This window comes from Mus caroli, unplaced genomic scaffold (genome assembly GCF_978045245.1).
Source record: "Mus caroli unplaced genomic scaffold, Mus_caroli_1 scaffold_5, whole genome shotgun sequence".
NCBI lineage: Eukaryota > Metazoa > Chordata > Mammalia > Rodentia > Muridae > Mus > Mus caroli.
The window spans coordinates 100,093,413-100,112,446 of NW_028227260.1; the positions used below are offsets into that span (position 1 = coordinate 100,093,413).

Consider the following 19,034-nt stretch of genomic DNA (forward strand, 5'->3'; position numbering starts at 1 on the left):
TTCAAACAATAAATTATTAGTTTTGTTGTTGTTTTGAATTCAGAGGGTAAGGAATATCCAACAAGTCTGAGGACTTGAGTTTGATTCCCTGGACACCACAGAAAGAAGAATCAATTTCAAAAATGATCCTCTGACTTCTACATGCATACTCTGGCACACACACACACAATGAAATAAAAATGTGTAAAAAATAGCCTTTTTAAACTACAAAGGCCTGCTTACTCTCCCTGCGATCCAAATGGCAGGGTGTCCTGATATGTGTACAAACATGAGTGAATGCATAATTTAGTTTACCAGAATCCTATGTCTAAACATGTGATCATGGTTTTCCCTATTCCTCCTAGGCCTTTCTCACCTCTTGTTCATCCATCCAAATTGACCTCCCACACCCGCCTGTTTTTAGAAAGCACACAAACTTTTGCTTTTGTTTTTTAAAAGCACATAGAAACCAGGATCACACCTATATTAAATCCCAACATTCAGGAGGTAAGGCAAAAAGAAAAAAAGGAAAAAAAAAAAAAAGGACTGTCATGAGTTTGAGGTAAGACCACTCTATATAATGAATCTCAAGCCAGCTTAGTAAACAGACCTGGAGGGATGGCTCAGCAGCTAAGAGCACACTACTCTTCTATTAAGACCTGGGTTCAGTTTCTAGCACCTACATGGTGGCTCACAGCAACCTGTATCTCTAGTTTCAGGGGATCTGACTCCCTCTTCTGATATGTTATATACATGTACACATGCACGCAGGCATGCATGCACACACGCACCAAAACAAAAAGAAACATGCAAAATGATCATTTCCTTTGAGTGACAAATATCTCCTCCAACCCCAACATATTATCTTTGTCATTTGTGTCGAAATTTAAAACCAGAGCAAACATCTGTCAGACTAGTATTTTGCTTTTTCATAAGTGCAACTTTTTAATAAAAATTTACATCTAGATAAGATAAACAATCTTCAGATTTTTGAAACTTTAATAAGATTTTAAAAACATGACTTTAAACTGAAAAACATACACATTTTGCACACAAATATTGTAATATGAATCAACTCCAACTCCATTTGAAAAGATGTGAATCAAATTACAGTTTTAGAAGTTAGTAATTCACATTTAAGCAAGTTAGCGCCTTGCTGAATTCAGCCTTTGTAAAAAAAAAAAGAGACTTAGTGCATATTTTAACGGTACATTGTGACTGTGTACCAATCATTGATATTTCACCTTATTGAACAAGATTACGTTCTTGAAAGTTGGTAAATAACGGCTAACCTCCTTTGACATGTGAAATTTCCAATGGTAACAGTTACATTTTGTAACAGAACACTTTCTATAGATTTCTTTCCTATCTTAAAATTTTAAAAGCAATCATTGTAAGGATTGCATCAACATCAATTTAGCAGAGGAAGATCAAACTTTATTGAAACTGTTTGCATACAAAATATATTGCACTATAACCAAACAAATGTCAACATAAAATCCAATCTGTTGTCGCTAATATGTACAGAGAATATTGCCCAAGAGCAGTTACATTACAAGGTCATTCTACCTTGGTTAATTATCTACAGTATTTTAAACTGAACAGCTTACAGATGATGTGTGCAAGGTACCAATTTCTGTTTTCAAATACTATACATTCCCAGAATAAATAACTAGAAATCAACATTACTGTTTGGCAATACTTTTTAAAAGACATTTTAATATTTGTGAAATCATGTGCAGTTTGTTGCCATTTTATATGCTTATTTGTATGCAAGGAAAACTAAATGAAAAATGAAAATTCAAAGAAACAAATTCACAAAGTACATCAGAGGCAGAACTTCGGTTTGTACGGCTCTGTACAGATTCAGTGGTACCCCTACTCAGAGTTATTTTTTAAGAAAAATATAACATCTCAGAGTGAAGGTCCTTCACATATTTTTCTTCAGTGAATTTCAGTCATTTAAAAAAAGAGAGAAAAAAAACCCCACAAAAAATAAGACTCAACACATCAAAAAAGAAAAAAAAAGAATTATTTGTTAACCAATTGTAGGTCTGCTTTTCGGTTCTGCTTATACATTAGACTTTGTATTTCAAAGTTACAAAACATTTAACCTGCTTTCAATGTTTCTCAGACAAAGTACCTATATACTTTTGAGGGTTATTATGTATTTATGAAGATGACCTTCATATCTCCCCAAAATAAGCTTTAATGTAAAATATGAATGAAAAAACTTGACAAAATTTGGGGAGGACAAAAGAAAATGGTTCGAAGTTGAAATTCGTCATCAGGCCAAAGAGCAGGCATATCCTACTAACTTTCGACCAGGAAGATTTGCAAGTAGCTGAAAACATCTTTAGCCTCTCCCAAATGAAAAGATAGTTATTTCTTCTCCTGTCTATACAGAAAAATTACACATCCCTTCCAATAACACTATTTGTCATACTTCAGTGCAACAAAACAAAAACAAAAAACAAGTCCTATTTTTTATACTGCCTAAGCTGATGTTTATGTAAGGAAAAAAATATGGAAAGCATGCATTCTTCTATAAAGTACTAATGTTTGACAGGGTTTGCTACATCTTTAACATTTAGTGTTTCCAACTTATCTTCCCTGAACTCTGCATCCAAATATAATATTCCTACCTGCCAAGATATAAAAAAGGCACAGATCATACAACTTTTTTTGCTAATGAAAATAACAAATGTCACATCACACACATTTCAAGGTCCACTAAAATACTGGAAAAGTGGACCAAAACATAAACTGACACAGGACATGAAATGGCACAGCATTTCATGAAGACTTTAAATGAGACTGAAGACAGAGATCTAGTATGATTATCACAAATGTGATTTACTCAAAGACTGAAACGTACTGCTGAGTTATATAGCCCAATTCAGGAAAATGGTCGTAGTTAATAAAGATCACTGCTTAGTATTTTTAAAAAATAAAAGTAAAATCCTGCCCTGAAGTGTTAAGTGTACTTAAAAGTTATGCATCAAATTTCAAGATCTTTTTGTGCAAATCTGGAAGATTGTTGATTATGGCCAATATCAAAAAAATTCTTTGCAGAATTTGTGTTCACTTCATGCCCTGTGCCATCTTGCCTACTATTTGTCTTTGGCCTAACAAAGTTTTCTAAAATGGAGTAAGAATTACGGAAATGGTAGAGGAAATATAACTTCGGAATTATGTAGCTTATTTAGGGTACTCCATTCACCAGCGGTTGCAGCCCATCTACGCTGTCTGGCTTTTCCTTCTTCTGGTTACGATCTTTACCCGTGCGCAGCCGGCTCCCTTCACTGGAGGAACTCTGTAATGGTTTAGTATGGACACTCTTTTCATTATTGCAGTTAACTCTGATCTAAAACAAGTTATAGTTGTTATATATACATACACACTAGATCCTATATAAATGGCCTCACAAGAAATATTAAGCCTGTAATACATACGCCACATGTTAATGGGGGAAAGCAGAGGCAGATGGATCTCTGAGTTCTAGGCTACCCAGTGCTACATAAGTGGAATCTTGTCTCAAAAAAATAGAAGGAGAATGCAGATGAAAATAGAACTGTAAGAAATTAAAGCATGGTAGGCTCTTTCTTTATTGGTTTAGGTTTTTAAAACAATATTATTTAGCTGGAAAACAGTAGCCATCTCACTGTGTACAATCTATAAGAAAAAAATCTCACTTTGTATTCTTCACCTTTATATTCTAAGCAAAAATCAGTGAGGTCATTCAAATTAAGTTACTATTATTGGCTAATAGAAAATATATAAGGTATAGGCAAAGTGTACAGCAGATCATATGGATACACATGCACACACACAAAGCACACCTCACAACAACATATTTCAAAAGGAATGGCTTATTTAGCAATACCTATAAAATCCAAGAGAGAAAAAAAAAAAACATGTCTTCCTATGATAGCTTCACCTGAATGAAAAGTCAACTAACCCATTCATGAGCTAATCTTTAATTCCCATCTTTACACATATATTATAGTATCAGTAAGTTTTTCTGTACCAAAAGTTCCACCCCATCCTTTAGAAACCTCTTTTACAACTCCTTCAAAGTCTAAATAGTGGGGGCTGGGGAGATGGCTAGGCAGTTCAGAACCCCTGTTCTTCCAGAGGATCTGGGTTCAGTTCCCATGTGCCCACATGGTGGCTCACAATCACCTGTAACTCCAGTTTCAAAGGATGTACCTACATACTCATACACATAAATACATACATGGAAAAAAATACAGAAAAAAAAAACACTGAAATTCCAAATAATGTTCTAGCATACACTTTTGATTTTAGTTTGTATCAGTCTAGGAACTTGTACTTCAGTAAGAAGAGTCAGATGGCTCTCTAACTTGAATCTTGAAAAACAGAATCGCGAGGAGAAATCTGGAAACAATGATTTATAGAACTAAGATCCAAGGAAGGTATGAAGATTAATGTATAACATTCTAAGGGGTATAAACTATTTTAAGTGTCAATGGCAAACAATATTAGCCTTTTCTGTCTGGTTCTTCAGAATGGACCATGCCATGAAGTTAAGACTCCCTTAGAGTTGATTTGGATTCAGAAGATTCTACTGCACCATTTTGAGTTAAAATTAGCTAATCATGTGTATTGGTTTATAGGCAGAAAGGAACTCTTTTTTTGTTTTTTTTTTTTTGGTTTTTCGAGACAGGGTTTCTCTGTATAGCCCTGGCTGTCCTGGAACTCACTTTGTAGACCAGGCTGGCCTCGAACTCAGAAATCCGCCTGCCTCTGCCTCCCAAGTGCTGGGATAAAAGGTGTGCGCCACCACTGCCCGGCAGAAAGGAACTCTTATTACTTGCTTAAAAAATTTAGAGTTATCATTACAGATAAAGTGAAAGAGATCAGATACCAAAGTTTGAATGATTATCAGTCTATCATATGCTAGCTAAGTAACTGTGGGCACTGAACTGCAGCTTCTACTTAATCACCTAAAAATTGGATAATAAAACTTCTTGCTTCAGTGGATTATTGTAAGATTAAGTGAGATAAAATACACATGAAGCACTTAGTAAAGGTGCTCGGATGTGTTCAGGGAGTAAAGCTGAAATTACTTAACAACTGTTTAAGCACTGACAATAGCTCACTTGAGAATGGATCCTCAGACTAGACTGTGCACATAAATAAACAGCTGACCCACAGGGCATGCAAAGCTAGACACCAGAAGCCCTATCTTATCAAGATTACAAGACAGATAAGGATAACAGGTTATCTCTGCAGTTAAAGGGAGAGGGTACCTGACTTGGGCCACTTAGTACATTTCATTCAGAATATTTTGTTTGAGAAGGTTCGAGAACCACCATTGAGTCTGAGAATTACAATGTGGCTGCCAAAGTGTTCACAAATACTTAAAACCATATATTCACTGGAAAAATCCTCATACTTGTACATTTGTCACAGAGGTCTAAGACTCTACAACTGTAATGCTGAAGAAAAATATTTCATATAGTATGAATGTATCATCTTTGAACATGCTGAAAAATAAAGCAGTTACCTCTCTACTCTCAAATGGCCATATTCAAACTACTTAGATGGAAAGAATCAGCTAGGTTTTACCTGCAGGGATCCATCAGCTGTTCTTCCTTTAGCCTCTCTTGGATTACGTGGACGATTATCTGTTCGGGAATGATCGTCGTTTCCTGTATATTTTAAAAATGTTTAACAGTTAGTAACTCTTAAAACATTTGCTCAAAATTCTCTATTTTCAGATTCCCCTTTCAGACCAACAATAGAAGCTAAAATGTAATGAAGAGCCTACCAATTCCAATTATACAAAGTAAATAATCTATTCTGGTAACAAGAAACAAAATATTCTGAAGGTTGATTCAACAGGTCAATCTGGATTAACAACCAGATGCTGGTAAGGAACTACGAAGAATATAAATTAGTTATCACTATTTAGTCATAGTTTCCAAAAATCACAAGGAAGGCTGTGTAATATTCTGTCAAACAAATGAAAAAGTAATCATTTGCTATGATGATGATAAGCCCAAAACAGAGTATATCACCAAGATTCTTTACTTAGCCTCAAACCGCTAACAGTTTACTTTTAATCTTTCTTTCTCTCTTTAAAAACACTTATAGCTGGGCGGTGGTGGTGCATGCCTTTAATCCCAGCACTTGGAGGCAGAGACAGGCGGATTTCTGGGTTCAAGGCCAGCCTGGTGTACAAAGTGAGTTCCAGGACAGCCAAGGCTACACAGAGAAACCCTGTCTCAAAAAAAACAAAAAAACCCACAAAAACAAACAAACAAGCAAACAAAAAAAAAACCCCACTTATATATCTGTGAAGAGGCATATATACCATAGTTCATGTATAGGCTAGGAGATAAGTAGCAGGAGTCACTTCACTCCTTTTACCATGTGGGTCCTGGGGATTGAACTAGGGTTAAGACTGGCAGTTAGTACCTTTATCCACTGGCCCTTAACCTTTTCTTCTCAGCTATACCTTTGAAGCCTCCTCCTCTTCCTCTTCCTCCTTGTCCTCTTCCTCCTCCTCCACGCCGCCGTCCGTCTCCTCTGCGCAGGAAGCTCTCCCTCTCTTCCTCTGTTGGAGCTAATGACCAATCACTGAGTTCGTCTCTGTGGTCAGATTCTGTTTCAGAAGCATTTGATGCTTCAGAATTAGTTCCTATCGAGAGTTAAAAGTTATATACCATTGTCTGACTTTAAAAAAAAGGTTAACAGAAGCTTCCAGAGATGAAGTTTCAGGGGTGATTCAATATTCTTCCCAATTTAGAAGCCTACCAAAGAATATACTTATCTGTGTTTTAAATTCAAAGTAAAAGGCTTGCCATATTTGAAGTAATTTTTATACATCTTTTTAAAAGGTGTTTTGTTAGCTGTCTAAGTTCAGATCTGAATGTGCCATATTTTTAAATAGCTGTGATCAATAGAGGAAAAATTGTCTGTAACAATGTAATACTTTGATAATCAAAACTTCTATAATGAGAGCTTTTAGTAGACACAGGGACAGAAGGATGTACACTTTGGCCAACTCTAAAAGCAGCCAATAAAGGCCACCATGATTGTTGTGTCTCAGGGGAGGGACTATTGTGGGATTATCTCCAATGAAAGGGGATATGCATTCCTGATGCACACCCCACAATCTCCCTCCCACTCCCAGTGGGAATGACTAAACAAAAGATCACTATAAAACAACTGTTTACATCTGAGGGGGTTAATGATATAGGGGATGGGAGTGGGGGGGGGAAGAGCTCCACAGTGAGATGGAAATTCATTGGTCAAAAGAACAAACTGATAGGAGGAGGGTTAAGGGTTAGGTTCAAGGTTGGCCTTATGAGTAGGTGTCTTTCCCCACTCTGGAATATCACCTCTACTACCTCTCTCTCTTCCTCTGTTGGAGCTAATGAGCAATTATAGCTTCACCATTATAGCGTCACTCCTGTGGATCTTGAAGGCTTTTCCATCTTAAAGAGTTCCCTTTTGAAATGCAAATATTTGTGAGATGGATTACACCTTATACCATCATTAGCAAGTTATATAGATACATAGTCGAGCAAGAAAGACAGTAGGAACTTGTAGCTGGGCACTGGTGTCACTGAAAGTTACTGGGAGAAAAGAAAGAAGAAGCAAGGATAGAAGAGCTGGGAAGGCAAAGAGTCACTTCGCCTACTTCTTGACTGTGCCTATGGCTGACTTTGGCCATGCCACTCAAAATCATCTTATGAGCCATAGGATGCAGACCCCTGATTTACACAGTCCATCCAGCAAGTATGACCAGCACATGCCTGACAAAAAATGAGCCACAGTACACAAATGAAAAAAGTTTTGGCTATACAGTAATAAAATCAGGAGAGGTCTTAGGTCATCAACACACAAGGGCTTAAGCAGATTTATCCCCAATTAGAATATGGACAGAACTCACAACTGCCCTGTGAACTATGTGTGTCATTAACGGGCTTTTATTCTACATGTTTCTTGAAACACAATTTGACCCACTGTGAGTTGGAAAACATGTAGTGAGAAATTGTTATAATGGAGTTCTAATGAATATTAGAGATTAGCAGCTATTAAGTCTAGGAACAGATAAAGTTACTGAGGAAAATGCTTAGTTTGTACCTGAAGTATATCCAGGACCGCGTCTGCCGTGCCCCCTATTTCTGTAAGGTCTACTACCTCGACCCATTCCTTGACCATCATCAGTCACATAGCCTTTTTCCTTATCTGTACGATTTGGTGGTGGTCTAGAACTAGCTCCAATTTGTCGCAACTGCTCATCAATTTGTAATCTCTCCAAACGCAACTGGTCTACTTCCTATTTAAAATATACAAGATAACAGTAAAAATAATTTGACATTTTACTTAGTATTACCTTTCTCCTTTTCATCAGATAAAAAAGTATACTGGAAATAGTTCGACTTCAGTTCTAAATTTATAGTAAACACTGTTAACCCAGAATTATTAGGAAATTGAATGGTCTCCTTAAAAAGAAAGATTACTATTGATACACTTACTGATGTCAAGACTTAGAAATATAACAAAAACACTCAGTTTTAAAGTTATATTGAATAAATTTGAGTGATTTGGCACTGCTATTCAATTAGTCTATGGATAAGGCAGAGATACATTAGTTTGGGGACTTTTTGAAATAAGATTGACTAAAACAATACTAAAAAGTATAAAAATACAGATAAATGACAGACATTTAAGATTTAATCAACTAACCTTTAAAAATCACACATAAATGAGCTCAATGAAATTATTTTGTCAGTTAATATTCTAATCTACTAAGTATTGTACTTGGGGTATATTTTTAAAAGAGCATGTAGTATTTTTAGATATAATTATATAATTACGGATCACTTATTTTCAATGAACTAAACATGCTAATATTCCTTTATATGAAGGGGAGGAAATCCCTAGGTCTCACATCAAAACACCTAGTTCTCACATCATGTCTTGAAAAACTTTTAAAATGCTAAAACTCTGCTTAAACAAGTATTACAAACAATATACATTGGGTTGAACAAAATATATCAACTCCAGAATCCAGTGATAGACCCTTATACATAGCATGTACAAAAACATGGGATCTGTCAAATCCAGATGAAACTTTCACTTTAACCCTTGCCTTTCTAGCATATCCATGAGCATCTCACTTATTAGCTACAGGGCATAAGATCAGTAACTACAGTAAATATTCAGTGTGTCAATCACGAAGAGGTCTTTGAAACAAAGTTGTCAAAATTTTGGTTCTGACATAGGGGGGTGAAAAACGGTCAGACTGAGAATCCACAGAGAACTTGCTCTCTAAACCAGAATCTGTGATAAACTGGGTAGGAAAAAGGAAAGACTAGTGGCTTCCTGCAAAGGTATATTTCTAGCTAATGGAATGTGTTACCTAGAAATTGCATAAGAGAATGGTATTCCAGTTATTGCACTTAGGTATTGTACTTAGTTTTGGTGAGATGCTAGACCCAACCAAAAGATGATTTGGTGATGATAAGAATGGCAACAAAACAGCTGCCAGTAACAGACAAAATATTCAATAGAGAAAAATAAAATATCTAAGAAAAAGCATTAATTGAAAGAACAAGGGACATGATATAATGCAGCTCTGTCTATCTAGGTCACAATAATTATTTTTAGTGAAGATTATAAAGGAAAACATACAACAGATTGCACATAAAACACTGTCCAACAAAAAATAAATAAGCAAATCAAAGTGGCATCCTACCCATGCAAACCTTGCTGGATGAAACCTTCCCACTTTTATTTATTAACTAACCACCATTAAGAATGAACGAAATGACCAGGTACTGCACCATTTTTTCCCTTTCACTCTTACTTACTAGAAGACTGATTCACATTTTATTCTTTAAGTCAGCAAACACATTCTTAAGTTAGTATCATAAATAAAATAGAACTTAGATTATTTTGTAGACTTTTTAAAAAGACTTATAGAATAATTCTGGTATATATTTTAACAAATAAGACATTATAACACTAAAAACAATTAAGATTTCATTTCATTAAATTTTATATTTGGGCCAAAGGGAAATTGAAAAAGTACACATAGCTACTTCACAGATGTATTGCCAATCCCATGCTCTTTTTACTAATATAATAGCCTCTGGGTTCCTACTTCCCAGCTTGCAAGCTAAGGAAGCATAACAGTAAAATCAGTAAGATGAGCATATACAAGAAAGCACAAGTAGTTTATATTTTGATTAACACAATATAGAGAAAGGTATGAAGAGTAAATATTGAAAAAGCACTTCACAAAATGCTAGAATTTCCTTGATAAATAACGTAGGAGGGACAACAAAGGCAAGTACACACAAAATTTAGATCAGAAAACATCCATAAAAGCTAGAAGGTTCAAATATATATATATATATGCATATATATACACATATATATGTATATATAACATCATTACCTAAATTGAATCTAAGGGTTTAGCAGAATAACACTATATATATATGTATATATATATATATATATATATATATATATATATATAAAATATACATACACACTCATATATATACATGTACATATATATGTATATATATGAATGTATTGAGACCTGGGATATTAGCCGTAAGATTTACAATGAAAAATTAACTTAAGTTTTTGGAAGAAATAAACTTAAACAATGTATTTTATTTATTATTTTTACAAGGTCATATACTGTTATGCACAGCTTAGAAGGATCCTAGTTTTGGAAGGATTTACTATACAGTTTTTAATAATTCAGCACAAGAAGATTAGAAGTTAAAAGTCATCCTGTCCTCACCTTTAAATAGTTCAGGTGATAATCCAAAAGAACAGTGGCATTAGCGATGCTGTCTTTTGTTCCCACAAAAACAAATGGTACCATACCCTGAAAAAGAAATTGTAACAGTGAACCTAAAGAACTAGTGATGGTTCATCTGAAAACAAAAACAAAAACACCTAATGACTAAATCCCTAGCACAAGGTTTGGCGAACAATAAACACACAAACATCTATTTAAAATATAAATCAATATGTAAAACCAAGGGCAGATCAATATAGTGATTTCTTAGACATCACACTGTTTTAAAGACTACCATTTAATGTTGACAAAATAACAAACATTTAACTAAGAATTATACAATCTTTACTGTGGTAAGCAAGATGAATAGTTATGCTTTAATTCACTCACTGTAAGTTCTACCTAAATCAAATTCAATTTAAAATCACATACCAAGGATACAAATTTTAAAAAACCTCAATTTTGCCAACAAAATCAACAAAATCCAAATCATGAACAAAAATGAGAATTTAAATTAAAATACACTGACTAGTTTGTAGAAGAACAAAAACCAAGGCAAAATTATAAGCATAATATTTAATAAGTCCATAAAATTTCAAAAATATAGTATAATCTTACAAAGTTCAATCATAATAAATACTTTGATGTTCTATATATACCACTTTAATATAGGGATTGTTTTAAAGATATAATCTAAATATTTATATTTCTCATCAGCATAAGAGAAGAAAAAAAAAACCCAAACCATTCCATATAATAACCAGTAGGAAAGTCTAGCTTAAAGAGGGGATAAATAAGACACATTCTAAGCTGAGAAAAGTTCAATCATTTTGCTACTGAAGAAATACATGGTTATTGGTACTCACACACTAATACTGTAATACTAATAAGTAATAAGTATTACAGTTACAAGTGTTTGGCAAAAATGCAGGAGGCCAAGAATCTGTCCCTTGAGCAAAGTGTCACTCTTTCCTAAAGAACATTTCTTAGAACATGTAGATATTGTTGGGATGCTTTCCCTGTTTATATTCAGTATACAGTAGGTTCAAGAAAGGAAGGGAAGGACACAGGATTTTCTATATCCTTGTATAAGAATGTTACTGTTGATGAACAATAAAACTGAACCATCAGAAAATATAGCTTGTAGGCCGATTATCATATAGTAGGCAAGGCACAGCTTCCTAGTAGCAGTGACTATCTGAACTATCAGGTGATGAAAAGAACTTGTAAAGATTTTCTTTTTTGTACTACAATATAAAAAGTGCCCTCCTTCAATATTATTCCTTTTCTCAATAGCATAATCACAAAGGCATTAATTGTACTCTTTCCAAGTGCCAAATATCAAGTCATGAAATACTACATGCTTTCCAAGTAATCACCAAAATAAGCTTTTAATTTTGTGCTGTAGATTTAATTAGGTAGAATTTGAAGAACATTATTTAAACCAATTTTCTCTTATAACATGGTACAAACTGTTAGAGTACCCAAGGACAACTCAAATGTCTAATCAGAAGATCTGAATAAATTGAAAATATAGAATACCAATATTAGGACAAAGTGATTCTCTTTTCTAAGATGAGAAAAGGGATGCCCAACAGAAAGGAGTGTCCAATTTACTTGCAGTTTTAGTTCTTGGTATAAAATGGCATTTTTGCTTTTAGTCTTTTCTGAGTTATACCATCCTTATTATAAGCAATTCTCATATACCAGGCAAGGGACCCTGACATCAAGGAGCTTACAATGTGGCTGAAGAGACCAACAAGAAAACATCTAAAAACATGCTCTGGGTGAGCACACAGGAAGATGGAACAAGTGGGAAACCTGTGGTAGGTATACAAGGAAAGCTTTACACACAACAGGGTCAAAGTGATAAGGCAAATACAGGAAAAAGAACAGTCTGGGTAGAATAAACCCACACTTGGGCTTCTAGTGTACACATTAAGCAGCAGCAAAACGTATGTTCAATTTTAGAGAATTCCAAGAACTTCAGAAGGAATCAAACTTCCTATAAGACACAGTGGGAAGACTGGTAGAAAATGACACTGGACATGTAAGGGAAGAACTTACTTCTAAGTGGAATGAAAATGTTTGATATTTAGCCTAGGGCTGTGGATCCAAATACCCACAAATACTCTTCCACCAGCCCCCAACCATGAGGCTCATTTGTAGTCTTTCTTAACAAGGGGAATAAACATTAAAATATCAACTTAAAATGTATTTTTCAAGGAATAGTTTCCTACCTGCCAAGCCTTGGGTTCAGGTTTCTGGGGTCCCCCTGCTACAATTGATGAAACCACTAACACCTAAAGTAGTATAAGGAATGCAAGTGATGTGATTAACTATAATGAACGATACACAGAAGCCTGAACGCAGGACTTTCACTGCAGGACTTCTAAATGCATTTCTAAATAGGTTAGTTCAAATAGTGAAAATCAGTTTCTAAAATATGGCTTTAAGAAGTAACTAACACATCTAATAGAAGGTACACTTTGAGTTACAACACCTGCAAAATTTAAGGAGTTATAGCATGAAAAAAAAAAAAAAGTCCACCCTCAACAGAAAAAAAGTGACCCCATTAGGTTTATAGCTTAAGATTTGTCACTGTGAATAAATTGAAAAAAAATATGTATTACTTTGTTTTGTAATCTCATATGGTACCAAACCTATGTGAAAATATAGAGTAAGAGTAGCCTACAAATCTAACGAGAAAAAACAGCCCAAATACCAAATGTGGAATCTGCATCAAAGAAATTACTTTTAGTGTGGTTAGAGGTGACAAATTCTTACCCTCTGGACTTTTGTACTGTTAGGTTGAGAAAAATGGGTGTTTTCCTTTGTATCTAAATGTTTCTTTTCTTCAGAGGAGTTAGGTCCAACCCTTGAATTATTGGAAGGTAGGGAACTTGGTGGCATAATTTCCTTGATAAAAAAACATAAAACACAAAAAAGTTCCAATTTTATGAGTATTTAGTTCTATTACCATGTCAGTGATATTTTTTTGTTAAGCATAGCCACTTAATTATTTATAAAGAAATCTGATAATTCAACATATTAGGAACAATGTTTGAAGTTCACCTTTTCCCATTACAATGATGGTTAAGACTATAGATTACTATAAAGTGTTTTGACATATAAAATTACAGGGCATAAAAATTATGCAATTAAAAACCAAATCAGGGATTAGAGATGGCTTTTTGTAGAGGTTAAGAGCATGCACTGTTCTTACAGTGGAACCAAGTTTGGTTTCTAGCAGCTCACAACTGAGCTCCTCCCCCAACCCCTCCGAACACTCACACACACAAACTTTATTGAATTAAACCTTAAAAAAACCCACTAAATTGATTTAACTTCAATTAAAATAATCTTTCACAAAAGACAGCTAATTAATGTGAAAATTATAAGCTTGTGCGTGGACAGCATTTTGAGAGTACAACTGCATACATACTGTCTCTTTCCACTTTCCATACAAATACTTAAAAGGTTACACCAATAAGCATATGTAGATAGGACTGAGAATTATCAAAGCCATGTTGGGGGAAGTGATCATGTGCAGAAAAAGCACGCACAGAATGAACTTACTTACCACATTAACACTCAATCAAAAGCATTTATAAAGGTTGTCTATGCACGCTTTTTGTCATTCATTAATGGCTGAACCAGTGATATACACCTTATAATAGCAAACTCATGACTACCCATTATAAGATCACAAAATGAAGACAAATACAGGTTAAATTTACTTATCTAAAGTCCAGCATTAGAAGACATAGTCACTGGGTGGTGGTGCACACTTTTAGTTCCAGAACTTGTAAAGCAGAGGCAGGTAGATCTCTGAGTTCAAGGTCAGCCCGATCTAAGAGTGAGTTTCAGGATAGCCAGGGCTACACTGAGGAATTCTGTCTTCAAAAACCAAAAACCAAGCCAAACCAAAACAGATAGTCTAGTATCTATAGTATTAAGCATGTCCAATAGTCAGAACAATTATCAAAGTCCTGGATTTGATTCTGAATATCACAAAAAAATATTATATGCATGTAATACAGGAGCCTCTGTATTAATACGTACAAAAACAAACAAACAAACAAACAAACAAAAAAAAACAAAAAAAAACCAAGACAAACAAAACTCTTCCCTCTTAGACAAAACCAGAAAAATAAGCACTATTACATACCTCTTCTTGTGGGACACTTTTCTCATTTTCAGCCTCAATCCTCACCCTCACAACTCCTGACTTGTCCACGATCTCTTGAATCAGCTTTCCATTTTTTCCTATTACTTTGCCTAAAATAAATAATTCATGTTTGGCTTGAAGACATCACTCAAATCATACAAGCACACTCCACTATAAACTATCTTACACATTCAAATACATATACATACTGGATTATAAGATTCAAAACAGAAGCTTTTTAAAAAGATAGTTTAATTATAAATTAGTCTTGTTGATTAGGTCATTTTTAAACTCATTTGGTCAGATACTACAGCTGATTAATACTTGTGAACTGATTGGGTAATTCTGAAAATTTAAAGATAACTCAAAGAGAACCCCTTATCTCACATAAGAGCATATACTTTAAACTAACTGGTACTGTGGTATTTAGCACTCTGTAAAGCTCTACAAAAGGAATTAAGGAAAAGAAGGATAATAAATGTATTTGCTTACTTGACAATTTCAATTCTCATCTAGCTTTGATTCACATTTCCCCATATATACATAGGAACTATTTTTAGAATTATGTATGACACATTTAAAAATATGCTCTTAAGTTTCAGGAGCTTAGAAAGCTATCTAAATATCTAAAAGGAACAAAAATTCTTCAGGCCAATGTTAATAACAGAATATTAGTTCTATACATTACTCACAATGTAGAGTAGCATACATATTCATAGGTTAAGCACACTTTCAGATAACTCCAAAACTACCATGAAAAGGCTTATAGGTATTCTTTAGTAACAACTGTTGAAATTCAGAAAAATCTAGTAGTAGTTCTAAATAGCAATTGTTTGCCCCACTGTGTAAAGTTCAATTATATATATAAAACTAGGACATGGCTGCTTTCATAGCCACTACCATACATGAGTGTAAAGCAAGAATTTACAAATTAAGCACTACTAATTCCAGAAACCTACACATGAGGCAAACCAGATTCTAAGGGGACCTAAAGCACTTATACAAGCCATGAGTGAAATGCTCCTATATGCTCATTTTGCCTCCTCACCGGAGGCAAATTGGTAAAAGAGAAAAGTTGCTTCCTAGTTACTTTAAATAACAAACTAGCAAAAGGTCTTGCAGAAGGACTCATAGTTCTTATAATGAGAGCCACAGTTTTGACATGTGTGTGGCTTCCATACTCTTCCACCTTGAGCTCTTTGGTCAGTGGTAGAAAACAAAACTCATGCCACTAAACCAGGATTTCTAATCTAAAAATCTCATTATTTCTGTTCTACTCTTCTTCAAATGAAATGAAGTACGTACAAAAATCCCTACCTGGAGTATTCTCAGAGTTTTTTTTTTCTGTAAAATCCTTACATAACCATGAAAGTTGATTTTAATAAAGATGTAAATTAGCATGAAGAAAAGTAGGATTTTAGCATGTTTCTATTAAGAAATATCTTAACTAAGTACTTCATCTAAACAAACTCACTGTCAAAGTTTAGATAGAACACACAAATTTTTAGGCAAGATAAATTGGTGTACATACTGAAGAAGGCTTGTAAAAAATAGGTAATCAATCAGTAGATGAGACTCGAGAAAACTCAAGTAATAGTGATTAAGACATCACCCTGAACTCCTGCCCAGCAAACCTAACAAAAACTGATTTCTGAAGAAGCCCAGTATTCCTAGTGTTGCAGCATTCCTCATCAAACCAGAATTCTCTTGTTTTACTAAGTATAAACTTAAAGAAAACTCAATTCTGCAATAGGTTTTTTTGGTGCAAACTAACTTTAAACATCCTCTACACTTAACGCAAGACTATAGGTATAATCTCTTTCTTCTTTGGTAATCTAATTGAATCTAGTTTACTTGTATATTGCAGTTACTTACAAATTCCAACAGAACAATTTACTATAAATTTGCTGTAATGAAATGAAGAAGTTATGAATAAACAAAAGAGAACATGGAGTTTCCTTCTGTACCCAGAACTGTGCTAAGTACTACACATAACAACACCTCATTAAGCATGTAGACCTTGAATTACCACATTGATATACATGCTAAGTGAAGGAAAAGAACTCTTCTCTCAAGAGCTAAGTCAGTCACCCAAAGTCACAATGGTATCAAATATGTATAAATATTTCACCTACTATACCACTATCAAAATTTAATGGATATCATGGTTCTATCATAATCATTAGTTCATCCTGTGCTATGCATGTATCTTCTATACAACTGGTATGTGTGTTGGTAACACTAAATTCACATTCTTGTGTTGCAGCATACATGTAAACTAATTTCATTAGCATTTGTTCTTTACCTTCAATTTTTTTTAAATTAATGGTAAAAAATACCACGACTCTTGGACACTATTTTGGAGTCAGGATCTTGCTATCCCTACCCGATACTATCCTTAAATTTGTGATCTTTGTGCCTGTCTCCTGAATGCTGGGCTATTGCTAGTAATTTTAAATGACACTGTAAGATGATTACTATTCTATTTTGACAAAATGTAGCCTATGAATGTTTTAAGCTGTATACATAAACTACACAGGAAGTTTGTTCACTTTATACTTCTACAAGAGGATTAAGAAGCAATATACCCCAAATTCATTTATACATTCAAACCACATTTTTTTTTATTTTTTTTTTTCGAGACAGGGTTTCTCTGTGTAGCCCTGGTTGTCTTGGAACTCATTCTGTAGATCAGGCTAGCCTTGAACTAAAAAACCCGCCTTCCTCTGCCTCCCAAGTGCTGGGAATAAAGGTGTGCGCCACCATGGCCAGCTCAAAACACATTTAAAAAAATAAACCCATACCTGGTTTTAGTTTGTTCTACTAAAGACAACTGAATAATTTGGGAATACTAGTGAAAAGTTCCTATGCTAATAGCCATCACAGTGATGATTAGGAAACAGTATTTATCAATTTATAAGGAGCTACTACTGACTCCAAGGACAGTTGGTGTTAATTTATCTTTTAAACTATGTCTAAGCTAGACATATCCAGATTTTGAACCCAGAGATAACTGACATGAATGCTATCATTTTCTCAAATATCACCAAACTATAAAAGCTTAAATTTGTAGTCATTTTGGAAAAAAAATCTAATGCTATGATTAAAAAAATGCCTTGAGGAGGCTAGGTAAAAATTATCCTTTCAGACATATAAGTCTGAACCAAGTATTTCTTGTATATCTTCTGAAAATATAATCTTTGAGTATTATTTTCTATACTCTGTAAGAACAGGCTATATCTCAAAGATTGACTTAATCAGATTACATTTTCAGTGATGAAACGAGGTTTAACTAGTATAGAAGTTGTGTACTAGGATTTTATTTTTTTGTGGTATATATCAAGCTATTTTTTACTTACCTACTAAGTTTCGTGGAACCTGTATGACATCTTCAGCAAATTCCAGAAAGCTTCTAGCCTTTTTCACTGCATCTTGATCCTAATAAAGAAGGGTGAGTGGGTGTAATATCAAGGCAAAAGATTTGGCATTTGAAATACTATTTGTTTGTTTCTATGAGGGGGAAGTTGGATTATATAGTGAAATATTTACCTCTCCATAAATATGAAATGTGCAGGTATCCTCATCTAAATCAATAGCAGTGACGCCAGGTACTTTTCTAGCTTGCTGAATATTAGCACCATGAGTACCAATAGCTAAACCCATCAGATCTTCTCGTACGATAAACTGTTCATGAAATCTTGAGGCAAGCTGCCTTGAACTCTGAAGAGAAATGTACAACTGATTAACATGTTTTATCAATTATTAAGACAATTTCATTTAGGCCAGCCATGTAAATTATCTTGACCCTATATATCAGGGTCCTATAAATTGTCATAGTAGAAAAACTAATTTTAGAATCACACAAGTTCTTTTGAGGCTAATGAAGGTCTATGCCATTTAAAACATTTTTTTTTGTTAACAGGAAAAAGTTTATTGACAGTTTTTCAAGGTTATGTTTGCAAACCTATTTGCAAGGCTGCCTTTGTTATTCAATGATATCCACAATGTAATAATTAAGAAGCAGACAAAATATTCCCAATTAAGAATAGCTCACTAGGTCTGACAGACTCAATTCAATTT

The 19,034-nt window shown here is 34.2% G+C and overlaps 1 protein-coding gene across 7 annotated transcripts in view; it reads right to left on the reverse strand.

The window, feature by feature from the left end:
- Positions 1-904: 904 nt before the first annotated feature.
- The window catches only part of Fmr1 (fragile X messenger ribonucleoprotein 1), a 37,551-nt gene continuing 19,421 nt past the window's right edge, over positions 905-19,034 (reverse strand). The window contains exons 8-17 of one of the 7 annotated variants that reach the window (XM_021153173.2): positions 18,504-18,674; positions 18,314-18,392; positions 14,955-15,064; positions 13,571-13,702; positions 13,024-13,086; positions 10,784-10,870; positions 8,101-8,296; positions 6,467-6,574; positions 5,575-5,657; positions 905-3,295 (exon numbers count right to left, since the gene is read on the reverse strand). In XM_021153173.2, coding sequence (XP_021008832.1) covers positions 3,185-3,295; positions 5,575-5,657; positions 6,467-6,574; positions 8,101-8,296; positions 10,784-10,870; positions 13,024-13,086; positions 13,571-13,702; positions 14,955-15,064; positions 18,314-18,392; positions 18,504-18,674 — 1,140 coding nt within the window. In that variant the 3' untranslated portion in view covers positions 905-3,184. Of the gene's footprint in view, positions 3,296-5,574; positions 5,658-6,466; positions 6,650-8,100; positions 8,297-10,783; positions 10,871-13,023; positions 13,087-13,570; positions 13,703-14,954; positions 15,065-18,313; positions 18,393-18,503; positions 18,675-19,034 lie in introns of all 7 variants that reach the window. The other 6 variants (XM_021153171.3, XM_021153170.2, XM_021153176.3 and 3 more) reach the window with 6 other exon arrangements.